The 15199-nt window shown below is 60.8% G+C and overlaps 3 protein-coding genes across 4 annotated transcripts; 1 reads left to right on the top strand and 2 right to left on the bottom strand.

The window, feature by feature from the left end:
- Positions 1–186: 186 nt before the first annotated feature.
- GLB1L (galactosidase beta 1 like) lies at positions 187–5876 on the bottom strand. Of its 2 annotated transcripts, XM_053981781.1 has the most exons (16): positions 5402–5876; positions 4804–4976; positions 4336–4486; positions 4027–4087; positions 3663–3757; positions 3097–3277; positions 2947–3005; positions 2698–2819; positions 2480–2520; positions 2060–2178; positions 1872–1946; positions 1704–1793; positions 1458–1571; positions 1044–1175; positions 498–713; positions 187–421 (listed from the first exon to the last, which is right to left on the bottom strand). In XM_053981781.1, exons 1-16 carry the CDS (start codon positions 5597–5599, stop codon positions 203–205), a joined length of 2046 nt encoding a protein of 681 aa, XP_053837756.1. In that variant the 5' UTR covers positions 5600–5876; the 3' UTR covers positions 187–202. The 2 variants fall into 2 exon arrangements, with proteins under 2 accessions (XP_053837756.1, XP_053837757.1); XM_053981782.1 differs by lacking the exon at positions 1872–1946.
- A 232-nt stretch (positions 5877–6108) lies between these two features.
- Positions 6109–8629, top strand: STK16 (serine/threonine kinase 16). The gene is made up of 7 exons (XM_053981792.1): positions 6109–6206; positions 6945–7164; positions 7237–7370; positions 7445–7565; positions 7640–7735; positions 7806–7927; positions 8016–8629. Exons 1-7 carry the CDS (start codon positions 6121–6123, stop codon positions 8152–8154), a joined length of 918 nt encoding a protein of 305 aa, XP_053837767.1. The 5' UTR covers positions 6109–6120; the 3' UTR covers positions 8155–8629.
- A 547-nt stretch (positions 8630–9176) lies between these two features.
- LOC128809658 (tubulin alpha-5 chain) lies at positions 9177–13617 on the bottom strand. The gene is made up of 4 exons (XM_053981783.1): positions 13515–13617; positions 11680–11902; positions 10984–11132; positions 9177–10772 (listed from the first exon to the last, which is right to left on the bottom strand). Exons 1-4 carry the CDS (start codon positions 13515–13517, stop codon positions 9801–9803), a joined length of 1347 nt encoding a protein of 448 aa, XP_053837758.1. The 5' UTR covers positions 13518–13617; the 3' UTR covers positions 9177–9800.
- Positions 13618–15199: the final 1582 nt, after the last annotated feature.

Genomic DNA, 15199 nt, shown 5'->3' with positions numbered 1-15199 from the left:
GTCACTAGAACTATTTGGGATGAGTGTGGCATTGACATGCAAATCAAGCTCAGTCCTGGGACCCTTACTTATTAGCATAGGCCCTGCCTGTCCCCAGAGGTCTGTGCCAGGACCTGTGCTACTTTCCCTAGCCTCTGTGCTTCATCAGCCCCCTGCCATCTCCCCAGCCCCAGTGAGAGGCAAGGCCAGTGCCCAGCAGTGTTTACTCTGTGGCCGTGGTGCTGCAGCCAAGTGTTCTGTTGTAAAGGGGTCGGTCAAGGAAGAGCAAGAGAGGAGTGGGAGGTGCCCCTTCTAGCTCCAGCACTGTAATGTTGTTGGGGCGGCCAGCGTGCAGCACCGAGCCAGGCACAAAGAGGGTCTGCTGGGGCCCACGACAGGTCCAGTACCGGCCCAAGTTGAAGCCATTTATCCACAGCAGACCCTGGAAGATGACGGAAATGGGACTGAGCTATGTCCTGGTCCACTCTTACCGCTTTTCCAGTTATGCATTGGCTTACCTTGCTCCAACCTGGGAACTTCACAAAGGTGTCCCAGGCAATGCCAGGTGTCTCAAAGGTCCCAGTGTAGAAGGCTGGCCCCACTTGGCCCTCACTGCTTGATTTTGGCAGAGCAGCGTGGGGCCAGCCCTGTTGGACTGCGGTGTCTATGGCCAGGGGATAGATCAGCCAGTTGCTGAGAGGCCTGGAGTTCAGTGAAAGGTTTCCCAGCAAGCCCTGAGATGGAACAGGAGGGGAAATGAAGCAGCAGTATCTGCCACAGTCAGGACACTTAGCAACCCCAGGGCGTGTCCCACTGGCAGCACTGAAGGTGGGATGGGATCCCCTCTAAGGAGTGAAGGGCCCTGGCAGCTGTGGCAGCATAAGTGGGAGAGGAGTGCGAGTTTCTGAGCCCTGTCCTGGCAGGTTTGAGATGAACCAGGGAGCAGGACTGGGATTAGCCCCACCAAGGCTGGACTCTATCTCAGGTGGCAGTGGAGAGGGGGTGTGTGGTCGCATGGGTCGCCCAGCCATCCCCTCTGGAGCCTCAGGGCGCTCTCCCCTTACCTTGAAGTCACTGGTGTTGGCCCCGAAGCTGATCCTGCCCATGTTCTCCATGAGTATGTCCAGGGTGTCCCCTGCCCTGCCCGTTACATGCAGTGTTGTCTGCCCGTCCCGCTCCAGTGTTCCCTGGTACTCCTAAAGCCACAAAGTCGGTGCTGCTGGCCCATGTTCAGATCTCACCACTCCCAACGCTGCCAGCAGGCACATAGCATCCTGCTGCCAACCCGCCAGAGCCAGGGCTGCTCTCTGCCCCCAACGGAGGCAAATTTGGGCCCAAGAGCCATCCCGCAAAAGCTCAGTAAGGCTTTTAGCAACCTGGCTATCCCTAGGACCCTGGCATGGCACAGCCCCACTGCCAGCAGATCCCACAGCCCTCTGGAACACTGTCCAGGGACTGATGTCCTCCCTTAGCCTCACCTTCTGCAGCATCACGTAGCCACGGTCACAGATGCTGTGGGGAGGAGCACCCAGCATGGCTGGGTCTGGGACATCCCAGGGCAGCTGTGTGTGGTACAGCACAAAGCCATGGACCTGCAGGACACAGTGCAGTGGCACAGGAAGGGAAATAGAGCTGGAAATGAGCTCTGCTCCTCTGCCCCAGAGCCAGGGCCAGGCAGACAGGAGCATCTCCTCAAGTGTCCACCACTACACCCAGCCTCTCACCTGTTTTAGGGCCTCAAAGGTGAGAGGGAACTGGCTCTGGATGGGCCCAGAGGGGCACAGCACATCCAAGACATCCAGGAGGTCAGCATACTGCAAAGAGAGGGATGGGTGCTGGGCAGTTGAGCAGTGCCACGACGGCACAGTACAGCCTTCAGGATAGGCACTCACCTTACGCAGGGCCACCCAGCCATAGGCATACTTGGGGGTGGCAGGTGGCATTGGACCAACTGGCAGGGGCTGGAACTGAACAGCAGACTGTCAGCTGCCCCATGGCAAGCAGGGAGATGTCCCTTGCCCTGCTGGTACACAAGCAGCAGTGCCCAGTACTGTCCCCTTATTCCTGCCAGGTTTGTTACCTTGCTGATGACCGTGCGAATGGCAAGCAGCTTCTCGGTGGGGTCTCCTGCCTCCGAGAGGGGGGCATCATAGTCATAGCTGGTGGTCACTGGTTTGTACTGGCCCTTGTAGTCAGCACCTGGCCAAGGAAGTCATGTGAGCTGGAGGAAGGGCCTGTGGCACAGCCCAGGGCATGGAACCCAGCCCCAGGCTGGCTGCAGTGCAATGTTGGGGGGCATGATCCAGAACTGTGAGCCCCTGCATAGGCACAAAAGGAGTCCCCAAGAGAAGACAAGCTTGGGTTCAAGGGCCCTTGGCTATGTGTCAACTTGCCCCATGGGACTGAACAAGAGCCTGAAGCAGGGTTCTCAGGGATGGCCAAGGAAAGCCCCCCAGCCCTGCAGTGTGCCACTCCCTCCCTAGAGCAAGGTTCTACTCACCGCTCCAGTAGGCAAAATTCGTCCCTCCATGGAACATGTACCTATGATACACCCCAGAGAGCCTGGTCAGCAACCCCACAGACCCAGCAGGGGCTCACCAGGCTCTGCCCCTTCCCTCCAGCACCCACAGTCCCTGCTGGCCTGATCCCAGTGGGATGAAGGCAAGACGTGATGCCCACTCCCCTGGTGGCTGTGCCCTCTGCCAGCTGACTACTTGCATGTTGATGCTGGCTCCCAGCTGCAGCATGTCCTCCAGCCCCCGGGCCACCCACGCTGCACTGGTGCTGGCATGTGCCTCGCCCCAGTAGTCCAGCCAACCTGTGTAGTACTCAGAGTTTACCTGGAGGACAAAGAGACTGTCACCTGCAGCCTGAGCGCAGCACCCCTCCTTGCCTCACTGCCTGGCGCCTCTGCCTCCCCAAAGCTGTTGTGGGTCATTCCCCCCACAGCATCCATGCCAAGCTCACCAGGGGCCCCTTCGGTTCCACGCGGCGCTGGGCACCAAATGCCTCTGTCACATTGGATCCTGTGGAGGTAGAGCGAGGGAGGTTTGAGCAGGACAGAGAAGGGACCAGCATCCTCTCTCTCCTCCTCCTCCTCCTCCCTCATAGGGATACCTGGCCCAAAGTCGATGGTGGCGTAGAGCCCCTGCAGCGTGCCACAGCGCAGCTCCTCCGCTCTCGTGCTGTCGGTGGTGAAGAGCAGCACCTCGCTCCCCAGCAGTGCCCGAAAGGAGCCCAGCAGGTGCCGTAGGTATCCAGAGTCACAGGCATAGTAGCTCCCATATTCATTTTCCACCTGCGAGCAGGGCAGGGACTGGTATGCAGCATGCACATGGCAGGGCTGCAGACAGGTCCCACTGCCCACTTGGATGAGCACCAACCTCCCCCCTTTCCTCTGGACATCATCAGATGTCTTGACAACCCCCAGGGGGGTCCTGAGCATGACCTTCCAGTCCCACCATGAGCTCCAGTTCTGTCAGTGTCCCTCAAACCATAGCTGTGGTGATGGCAGGTACCTCAGATTCCCAGCCCTTGAATTTAAATCTAGGTCCAGAAGTTGGGAGGGATTTATCTGAGTTTTGCTGGGTAAGGTCATTGTGTAGGGGATACTGGTGGCTTTTTGGGGCACATCCAAAGACAACCCAGAGCAGGACACAGGGCTGGGCCTCACAGCACCTTACCTGCACACTGATGATGTTCCCTCCCTGGTGGTACAGGTGTGGCTTGATCTTGGGCAGCAGGACATGGAGCCAGGAGTCCACAGCTGCCAGGTAGGCTGGAGAGACAGAGGCAGGGCAGGGGCTGGCTGCAGCATCCACCCCAGCCCACCTGCAGCCAGCCTGCCAGGAGGAAGACACAGCAGATGGGGCAGGGTCAAGCGAGACGGGGAAGTGGAGATGGAGTACAAACTATGGGGCTCTCAAAGGATGGAAAAGATGATGGGAAAGACCACAGAGGCAGAGCTGGCAGGTGTGTGGAGACAATGCCAGGACTGGCACCAGGCTGTAAGGACATGGCTAGCCAGAGCCCTGTGCTGATCCTCACCAGGGTCGGAAGTACGCAGGATGATGTCTGGTTTCCACAGCAGCCAGGCAGGCAAGCCACCCTGGAGAAACACACACAGCAGAGAGGGAGGCAGAGAAACTGCTCAGCAGCCTGGGCCTGCACACTGCTGAAATCGGCCAGTGCCATGCTAGTGCTTGGCACCAGCACGGCCTGTAGCCTGTGGGGCAGTAGCCTGGGCACAGCGGGCACGGCACTGGAGTCAGCGTGACAGCCGGAAGGGCCAACCTTGCTGTGCCCTTCCCAGACCACCCATCACCCCTCTGTGCCAGGCTGGGGGCCAGGGCTCACCATCTCCCACTCTGCACAGATGTAGGGCCCTGGCCGCAGGATCACCAGAAGTCCCAGCTCAGCTGTCAGGTCCAGAAAGGCTTCTACATCCCGGTTCCCAGTGAAGTCATAAACTCCTGGCAGCGTCTCATGGTAGTTCCAGGGGACGTAGCTGAGGTGAGAGGGGAGATCAGCATTCTGGGGCTAAGGACACCCCAGCATGACAGGGAACCATCCCACCAGCTGGTCCCTCTGCTTCTGGGAGTTGGCCTGCAGCCTGAGCTGAGTATGGCATCTAGAGCTGGACTGGAACTAGCCCACACTCATGCTTGTGTCTGGTGGGGGTGACGTGGAGGGGGTCACAGCCAAGTGCAAACGTTGGTGCTTGCTCCCTGTGGTCAAGACAACACCCTTGTCTGTTCCTACTGATCCCAGAAACTGCGTGGTGGCTGTGGGCTGTGCACCATTAGAGCTGTCGCCACGGCTTACACCTGCACAGTGCTGAGCCCGCTCATGTACATCTTGAGCAGCCGGTCCCTCCAGGCAGGGCGCGGGACACGGGCGTAGTGGATGCTGCCCGAGATGTAGCGGAAAGGGGCACCGTCCTTGCGGAAGCAGTTGTGTTCGTAATCCAGCTGGAAGGAGCGTGCCAAAGGGGAAGCCTGCAGGTAAAGGGAAGAGCTGGAGGCTTTCAGAACCTCCCCGAGCCCAGCTGCCCCCTCCTGTGCTTCCTGGGACAGGCACTTATGGCGCTGGTTCTTGGAGAAGCCCTCCCCCGAAGTGGGTGCCAAACTGTCCTGGGAGAGCAGGAGGGAGGGGCTGAGCCTCCCCACTAATCAAACACCCGGCGGCTGAGCTGGTGGCATTTGTGAGGACGGTGCTGCTGGGGTGGGTGCTGCGAGGGCAGGGAAGGAGCTAGGAATGCAAGCTGGGACATTGTGGCAGGACATGGGCTGCTGCGGGAGTGACCTATAGCATGACGAGCAGGGACATGGATCGGGAAGGCAGATTCGGGAGGCGTCCCACCCGCTCCTTCACAGCTCAGTCCTATGCGCTTCTCCCAGACTTTCTACCCTTGTTTGCTAACCTGTGTGTGCAGGAGCCCCGCTGCCAGCAGCAGGGCGAGGGCCGGCAGTCCCATCCGCGCCGGGTGCTCGGCAGGCCCGGGATGGGGGACGAGGCTGGACGCGGCCACCACCATCACGTGACCCGGGAAGGCTCTCGACCAGCGCTTCCTTCTCCCGCTCCCAAGTGCAGGCAGCTGGAACAGCTGGGGCGGGACCATGGGAAAGGGGTGGGCGGCTCCAACCCTCCACGTCTGGCCAGCCGCGCATCAGCCCCCGCAAAGCCCACCCCAGCAGGGGATGCAGGCGGCACAACGCCGCCCGAGCCAGCTCCGGCCGGCGGGCACACCTTTGGCGCCCAGTGGGGTGGGGGTGACAATCAAAGTGAGGGGACAAGGAGCCTCGTACAAGTGTCACCAGCAGGCAGAAGCCTTCCACTGAACTCAGCCCGCTTGTTCCATCAGAGGTGGTGATGGGAAGCTCGGCTGTAGCTCTGAGCGGAAGGCTGCTGCTGCTGCTGGGTGAGGGAAAGGAAAACGTCCCCGGGCCGAGGGCTAGAGCTGGTGACAGAGCTCGTGACAGGGTCGTCGGGAGGTGCTGCAGGACAGGACGAGCCCGCCGCAAGGAGGAGGGAGCGCGGATGCCGGCCGCGGCGGCAGCGGGCAGCGGGGGGCGGTGGCGCCCCGCCCGCCGGGTGACGCGGCGGGTGACGCGCGGCGGCGGGCGATGACGCGGACGGGCGATGGGGCAGACGCTGTGCGTCTGCTCCCGCGGCACCGTCAGCCTGGGGGGAGCGCGGTACCTCCTGCTCCACCGCCTGGCAGAGGGGTGCGCGGCGGGCTGGGGCGCGGGGGTGCTCGGGCGGGGGGTCCCCGTGCTCCGGGAGGGATGCTCGGGCAAGGAGGGGTCCTCGGGCCGAGGCCGTGCTCGGGCGTTGGGGGAGACGCTTGGGCGTGCTTGTGTATGGGGGATGCTCGGGCATGGAGGTGCGCGGGCCTGGGGGTGCTTGTATAGGAGGAGTGCTTGGGTGTGGGGGCATGCTCGGGCACGGGCATGCTTGTGCATGGGAGATGATTTGGCGTTGGGGTGATGCTCAGGCGTGGGGAGATGCTTAGGCATGGGGGATGGCTGTGCATGAGGACATGCTTGGGCATGGGGTGACACTCAGGCACGGGATGCTCGGGCAGGGTCAGGAGATGCTTGACCTCAGATCACCTTGGGTCTTGGGGAAGTACTTGGGCTCGGTGAGGGATGATGCTTCAGTGTAGGGGGTGCTTGTGCATGACAAATGATTCTCCTGCTGAGTGACCAGGAGGTTTGGTCATTCTCAGAAGTGGGTCCTTGGAGCCATGGGAGTGGGGATGATTGAGCTAGTGGGGTTTTTCATACAGAGAGGGGATGCTTTGGGTTCCTCACAGGTGCCTGCAAGATGGGGAGATACACATATCTGGGGAATTCCTGCTGCCCTCTGTCCCCCTCCCCCGGGTGCTCGTAGATGAGACTGGGCACAGGGCCCCAGCATGGATGTCACAGCCCCCAACCCATGCTATTCTTGACTCCTTGCAGGGGCTTCAGCTATGTGGACCTGGTGGAGGGGCTGCGGGATGGGCGCTTCTACGCCCTGAAGCGCATCCTGTGCCACGACAAGGAAGACCGCCAGGCCGCCCTGCACGAGGTGGAGATGCACGGCCTCTTCGACCACCCCAACATCCTGCGCCTGGTGGCCCACTGCATGGTGGAGAAGGGCACCAAGCACGAAGCCTGGCTTCTCCTGCCCTATGTGAAGGTGAGGGGGGCTTTCCTGGCTGCCCCACCACCCCAGGAGCAGCAATGGTGACCAGCTGCTTGTATTTGCCAGGGGGGAACCCTCTGGAGAGAGGTGGAAGCACTGCGAGAGAAAGGCACCTTCATGCCAGAGCAGCGGATCCTCCTCATCCTCCATGGGATCTGCCGTGGGCTGCAAGCCATCCACAGCAAGGGCTATGCACACAGGTGAGGGGTGGCAGCACTGGCTGGGGGGATTGGCAGGGGCCCCAGTGGGCATTCAGTGATGTCCATCCCCACAGGGACCTCAAGCCCACCAATGTGTTGCTGGATGAGGATGACCAGCCTGTGCTGATGGACCTGGGCTCCATGAACAAAGCTCGCATCGAAGTCAGCAGCTCTCGGGAGGCCATGGCTGTGCAGGTGGGTGGCCTGGAATGTCACCCCATGAGCCTGTCCCTGTTCCAGTCCCTTCATCCGCATCCTCCTCTTTGCAGGACTGGGCTGCCCAGCGCTGCACCATCTCCTACCGTGCCCCTGAGCTCTTCACAGTGCCGAGCCAGTGTGTCATAGATGAGCGTACGGATATCTGGGTAAGGATCTAGCCCTCTGGCCTCCCCCATCCCACTGCTACAGGGCTGCACTGACACCACCACGCTCCAGTCCTTAGGCTGTGTGCTGTACTGCATGATGTTTGGAGAGGGCCCCTATGATGCCATCTTCCAAAAGGGTGACAGTGTGGCTCTGGCGGTTCAGAACCCGCTCACATTGCCTTCCACAACCAGGTGAGAGGCTGGGGAGGGTGACCCCATTCCTGGGTGGCCCGCTGTCCTGTGCACCGCATGGGTCCTCCCCTCACTGTCTTTCTTCCAGATACTCGCCTGCCTTGCAACGCCTGCTCTTCTCCATGATGACAGTGAACCCCCAGGAGAGACCCAGCATAAATGAAATCGTCCACCAACTGGAAGGGCTGCAGCCAGCACCAGCAGGACAGGACACCACACAGATCTGAGCCCATCCCCTTCCAGTGGTGATGCATCCTGAGGCTGAGCCAGGGGAAAAGCAGCTGCCATAATCCCTGCTTCCCTGCAGACCTGTTGCAGAGGGGATTGATGCCCTGGGGGAGAGCTGCTGCTCTGTGCTGGAGGTGTGTTGGATTTGGAGTGTTCTGTATCCTGGATGCTGCTGCCTGCCTGGGCCTTGGTCTGTGCCCCTGAGCTGTGGATATGTGATCTGCTGCTAAACATGGGTCCACTGCCAGCTGCTACCTTCCCTGGGGGTGGCAGAAGAGGATGTTGGGGACCCCTCCTGGGGATGGGAGCCGCTGTCCTGCAGCCCTATGCCCCAGGAAGGTTGCTGCTGCCCGGAGCAGAGCTGCGGGCCGGATCCCGGTGCTGTGCTGGAGGGAGGCAGAGAGAGTGCCCACTCTGCCATTGCTCTTGGCACTGATGTTGCCTTGTGTTTGAAGTAAAGTATGTTCTTGCAGAGCTGTGGCTGTGTCCCTGTCTGCAGGGAGGGGTTCTGCTGGGGCATGGGAAGAGCAGGGCACACTGTCTGGGTTAAGCAGCCAAGCATTGCTGGAGGCGAAGGGCAGCAGAGGCCAGCCGGGGCAGAATAGCCAGAGCATTAGCAGTAAGCAGGGAAAGTTAATCCCTGGCCCCAGAATGCTCCTATTGGGAGCTAACACAACTGTAGAGCTGGAGCCAGACACTGCTGTTCAGAGCCTCTGGAGCTGGGCACTGCGGGACAGGGATCAGCACAGGCAGGCAGGCAGTGGCAGGGGTACAGGCAGAACTTCTCTGTTATCCATGAAGAGGGAGGTAGATGCTCAGACTGGGAAGCTGCCAGACCTTGGGAGGCAGGAGCAGCAGCTCTGCTCTGGTGGGGATATGCAGAGCATGGGGACAGCACAACCACCCCAGCACTGAGGACACCCCCAGCCCAGGGGGGAGACTTGGCTGGAGGGGCTCACTGGGGCTCCAGCAAGTGGGCTGCCCATGGAGAGGGGGTAAAAAACGAGATGCAGACAAGCAGTTTCACAGGGAGCGTTCCCCTCCTTTAATCCTCTCACCGCACACAGCAGTACAGCAGCCGCGGGGGTTCGTGCCATGCTGGGTGCCATTGCAGGGTGCACCCACTGCACCAGAGAGCCGGGCATATTCCTTGCCCTGCATGGTGACCACAGGGGCAGGGCTGCCAGATTACTCTCACTGCTTCAACCACTATCTTTCCAGGCAAGCCCACCTACACTTGGGCTGCACATGAGGAGAAGACCCAAAAGCTGCCAGTCTTTTCTTGCTCAGACTAAATCTGCTCTCCTGAGCTCCAGGATACAACACGGGGCCATATATCACATGAGGAAGCGGTACCCAGCCCTGGCTGGAGCAACGAGTGGGGTGGGATGTGTGCCACGGCACCAGGGACTAGACCCCAGGGCTCTTACCTGCACAAGTAGCAAGCTGGAGCTGGAGCAGAGCTCTGGGAGGAAGCATAGCAGCACCAGTAGCAGGGCTGAAGCACTCACCACACACCTGACCTGGCAAGAAACTGATACAGCTGGGGGGATACTGGGACACACGGAGGCTCTGAAACGGTTTATTGCAAAGGGTTTGCAGGTAACACAGGGAAGGAGCGTGGTCTTTTTTGGCTGAGGCTTCTCTACTCCTCACCCTCTTCTTCATCCTCGTAGGAGTCCAGGCCCACTTCCTCATAATCCTTCTCCAGAGCAGCCATGTCTTCCCGTGCCTCGGAGAACTCCCCTTCCTCCATGCCCTCACCCACGTACCAGTGCACGAAGGCGCGCTTGGCATACATCAGGTCAAACTTGTGGTCCAGGCGAGCCCAGGCCTCAGCGATGGCCGTGGTGTTGCTCAGCATGCAGACGGCGCGCTGCACCTTGGCCAGGTCCCCCCCTGGCACCACCGTGGGTGGCTGGTAGTTGATGCCCACCTTGAAGCCCGTGGGGCACCAGTCCACAAACTGGATGCTGCGTTTGGTCTTGATGGTGGCAATGGCGGCGTTGACGTCCTTGGGCACCACGTCCCCGCGGTACAGCAGGCAGCAGGCCATGTACTTGCCATGGCGAGGGTCACACTTCACCATCTGGTTCGCCGGCTCGAAGCAGGAGTTGGTGATTTCGGCTACCGACAGCTGCTCATGATAAGCCTTCTCTGCAGAGATGACAGGGGCATAGGTGGCCAGGGGGAAGTGAATGCGAGGGTAGGGCACCAGGTTGGTCTGGAACTCGGTCAGATCCACATTCAGGGCTCCATCAAACCGCAATGATGCTGTAATGGATGAAACAATCTGACTGATGAGTCTGTTCAAGTTGGTGTAGGTTGGGCGCTCGATGTCCAGGTTCCGGCGGCAGATGTCATAGATGGCCTCGTTGTCCACCATGAAAGCACAGTCTGAGTGCTCCAGTGTAGTGTGGGTGGTGAGAATGGAGTTGTAGGGCTCTACCACAGCAGTGGAGACTTGTGGTGCCGGGTAGATGGAGAATTCCAGCTTGGACTTCTTGCCGTAATCAACAGAGAGTCGCTCCATCAACAGGGAGGTGAATCCAGAGCCAGTGCCACCTCCAAAACTGTGAAACACCAGGAATCCCTGGAGGCCTGTGCACTGGTCAGCCTGTGGAGAGAGATGGGGAGAGATTGCTCTGAGATACATGTCTTTGTGACAGTCTGGCTGTCCACAAGTCCCTTCAGGACCTGGTGTATTCCTGCCCTGGTCAGCTGCACATCCCACCCAGGGCACAGCACAGCTTGCAGTGTATTCTGCACCCCAGGAGAATGCTGGACCCCAGTCCAGGGAGACACATCCCCTCTCTGCAGTCACTTACCAGCTTACGGATCCTGTCCAGCACTTGATCAATGATCTCTTTGCCGATAGTGTAGTGCCCACGGGCATAGTTATTGGCAGCATCCTCCTTGCCAGTAATCAGCTGCTCGGGGTGAAAGAGCTGGCGATAGACTCCTCCCCGAACCTCATCTAGGAGAGAACAGGGGCAGGTTGAGCCCAGGGGAGGCTGTTGGATTGAGCCGGCCGCCAAGCAGACACGTGGGTGCTTGTAGCCATCCCTCACCTTGGCTCCGCCTGCCCGTGGCATGGCCAAGGACCCACACGTCAGCAAAGCCAACACCAGCATCAGGTTTCTCTGGCATGAGGAGGTGGCTGCCACCTCCCTGTGCAGCTCAGCTTCTCCCACCCTTCAGGAGCTGCCTGCCCACAGTGCAGCAGGAGCTGCCTTGCCGGTTGGGCTGGTTTCTCTCTGTGCACATGTGTTACAAGCACCGCTGACCCTAGGACACTTCAAGAACAAAAGCAGCTGCTCATGTTTGTGGCTTCTCCTGGGGAAAAAAAAGGGCCCTCGGGGTCGAACCCAGTGCAGGATATTGTCAGAAGAACAGGAGCACTAGCAGCCTGCTATCCACCCCTGGGAGCACCTCAGGCTGTATGAACTCCAGGGAGCGGTCCTGCAATGGGTTGTTGCCAGAAATAATGACCACTATCACTGCCCAATTAGGGATGCACTCACCAATCACTGTGGGCTCCAGGTCCACGAAGATGGCCCGTGGCACATGCTTCCCAGCCCCAGTCTCACAGAAGAAGGTGGTGAAGGAGTCATCCCCTCCGCCGATGGTTTTGTCGCTGGGCATCTGCCCATCGGGCTGGATGCCGTGCTCCAGGCAGTACAGCTCCCAGCACGTGTTGCCCATCTGGACGCCGGCCTGGCCGACGTGGACGGAGATGCACTCGCGCTGGGGAGGGGGAGGCATGGTCAGATCCTGGCACAGCTCTGTCCTGCTGGTTCCAGGGAGGGCTCTAGCTAGTGCCAGTGCCACTCAGTCACCCACACTGGACCCGCTCTGATCAGTGGTCCCAGAGAGCACATTTTCCTTTGGGTGACCTCCTGCATCACCCTGAGGGACTCCCCATAGCTGGGAGCCATGCACAAGCACCATTCCGGATCAAGAACCAGCTTTGGCATCCCTCTTGCCCTGCCCTCACTGGGGGCCACCAGCTCAATGGACTCTGGCTGGGTCTGTACTCCAGCAGTAAGGGGAGCAGAGCCTGGCTCACCTACTCTGCCAGGGTCCCTGGCAGCCTCAGCCCCTTCCCCATGCAACAGCAGTCCAGTGAAGAGCTGAGCTGACAGGTACACACATTTAACCCATGAGGGGAAATCAGCATGGGCAAACCCCTCTGCCTGCTGCTCCAGAGCCAGATAAGCAGTATTATGGAGTCAGTGGTCTTGAGGGTGGTAGCCAGGTAAGGGCTGGCAATGAAGACCAGCAGTTTCTGAGGCAACATAGATTCCCTGGGCTACACAATCCCAGCCCTGTGCTGCAAAACCCGTGTTGGCAGAAGTGCTGAGGAGCAGGCTGTGAGCTGGAGATGTGTCTCATGCACTCCATTCAGGAGGTGCAGGCCTGTTCCGCTACTCTAGCATCCCTTCTCTGCTGTCCCTGGCATCCCGCCTCTGCTAGTCCTAGCATCCCTGTTTCACTGCTCCCGCCATCCCTGCCTCCCTGAGCAGGACACCCCGACTCAGCCTCGACGTCCTGCAGCAATTCACTCCTGCATTCCCCGACCGCACAGTGTCCTTAGCCGCGATGGGGTCCGTGCCCCAGTCCAGCGCCCGGGTAGGACAAGGGCTCCTTCTTCCTGCGGGAGGGCCAAGAGCAGCCCCAGCCACAGAGAGGAAGGGAGGGCAGCTGGGGGCAGGTTCCCCGGCAGGGCCCGGTCAGCGCTGCGGCGGGCAGAGCGCTGCGCTGCGCCTTCTGGCACGGCCCCGGCCCACTCCTGAGCCGCTAAATATAGACAGCTCCGGCCCCGGGCGAGGGCAGCGGCCACTGCCCGCTTCGGAGAGCGTCCCCAGCCCGCTCCGCCGCTGCCAGACGCCCGCGGGACGACACTGAAGGGACGGGATCCCCCCACCCGTTCCCGGTCGCCAACCCCGCCGGGGCGCCCGCTGCCGCGGGGAGAGCCCCGCCGAACGCCCGGCTCCGGCCCCCGGTGCCCGGCGGGTGCCTCCACCCTCGGCAGCTGTCCCCGTCCATCCGCGGCCACCGCTCCTCAGCGGAGAGGTCACCCCCTCTATCCCCAGCGCCCCCCCCGCGCTGCGCCGGCGGTGGCGGGGAGGGGGGGCAGGCGCCCCAGCGCCGGTGGCGGCGGCGGCGGGGGGGTGGGGGCACAGGGCGATGGGGGCGCGGCTGCCCCGGGCAGGGGCCGCTAGGGCTGCCCAAGGTCACGGCGGGAAGGAGGGGGCGCGTCACGACGGCTCCACCGGGCACGGTGCTGCGGGGCGACTGCCGTGGGGCTGCCGGGCGCCCTCCCCGCCGCCGTGCCCGCCTCCCGGCCCGCACTCACCATGTTGCGGCGGGTGGTGCGGGCTATCCCGGCGGCTCTGTGCGGCGGGGCTCGGCGCGGAGCTGCGGCTGCTGCAATCCCCGCCGCAGCGCTCTCTTATAGGGGGGAGGGGCCTGGTGCCACCACGCCCCCTTATTTGGGTACACTTGCATGCGGGGAGGGAGTACCCCCTTCGGGGGCCGCAGGAGCCTGGCGGGGTCCTCCCGGCTGCGGAGGAACCCCGAGGTGGGGGGCCCGAAACTGCTCCCCCTTCTCTGCCGGGAGGAAGGCGGGGGCATCGGTCTAGGCTGTGGGCAGGAGGCCTGGGGACCAGCCTTCAGGGGTGACAGGCAGTGCTGAGCCACCAGCACCGGAGACAGAGCAGGTAGAACAGTCCCTAACCTGTTCTGCTACCAGCTCCCCCAGAGGTGTGGGGAGACCCCGAGTCCACCTGGGCCTCTAGAACAGGAGAAAGGAGGAGAAACACGATAGAGACACGTATCAGATTCTGGAGCCCACTTTGTCCCCCAAACCTCCCTTTGCCATCGATGCTCTGGGAGGCTCCAGCCAAGGATTGCCCTTCTCTCTCGGTGGGGACAGACAGGCAGTACTGCACAACCCTGTGAGGCTGCAGATTTGCATGACAAATCTGGCTGCCAAAAAAGGGTCATTGCAGCCTGCTTGCTGTTAATAACTTGTGACTACATTCAGAGCAGCAGCTCTGTTTGAGCCCTGGCCAGTGCAGCCACCCCTGCCAAGGCTAGGGCTGATCCTGCTACAGAGAATGCCTGGACCTTCAGCCTTGAATGCTGCCTGAGCAGGGAGAGGGCTCTGTCTTTAATGTCAGTACCTGGGGTCACACAGCTACCCTTCCCTGGCCATGGGGATGGATGGGCCTCTGCTGCTCAGCAGCGTGCCAGGAGACACTACTGGGTCCCTTGTCCAGGACAGAGGTCCAGGATAACTTTTAGAAAAAGCTATAGGACACAATTCCAACTCCTACATCCTTCTGGTGGCAGTCATGTCTGTGAAGACACAGGGAGATGTCAGCAATGGAATTACTCTGAAGGAGTAGATTCCCTCCTTTCCCCATAATCAGACAAGACATAAGGAGTGGATCAGAGCAGCACCTGATGTGAGGGGCAGTGACTCCTGCCCTGGCATAGCAGCAGCAGGCACCACTCAGTCTGAGCCTGGCACTCCAGTCACAGGCAAGCAGAGCGGTGCCAGCAGCCCTGCGCAGAGGGATGAGTGCCTGGCTGTGCTCCAGCAGCCAGGGCTGGCCCCCCTCTCCCCTCCAGCTGACACGGCTGCATGCTGGGAGGAGGGCAGGGGAGGACAGCCCCTGTGGGTCAATATAGCTGGAGCATTAGTGGTAAGCAGGGAAAATTAATCTCTGGAAACAGCACACTGGATAATGGGTAACAGAAATCTCCAGTTTGCAGCTGGAGCCAGGAGCTGATGCTGGGACTCCTTACCACCAGGCAGAGCAGTGAGAGGACTCAGAATGGGAACAATGAAGAAGATTATCTGGGCCGGGTAGAGGTAGGCCACATGCCCTAGGGGGAAGGCAGAGCACTGGCAGAGCAGGGCAGGCTGAGGGCTGAGGTACTCCCAGACAAAAGACCCCATGCCTAAGCTTGGTATTTCTGCTATCACATCAGCAGCACTCCTGCGGATCCTTTTGGTGGACATGCTCTGGCACC

This window comes from Vidua macroura, chromosome 7 (assembly GCF_024509145.1).
Source record: "Vidua macroura isolate BioBank_ID:100142 chromosome 7, ASM2450914v1, whole genome shotgun sequence".
Taxonomy (NCBI): Eukaryota; Metazoa; Chordata; class Aves; order Passeriformes; family Viduidae; genus Vidua; species Vidua macroura.
The sequence above is the reverse complement of the archived record's forward strand: the minus strand, read 5'-3'. Positions and strand labels throughout refer to the sequence as shown.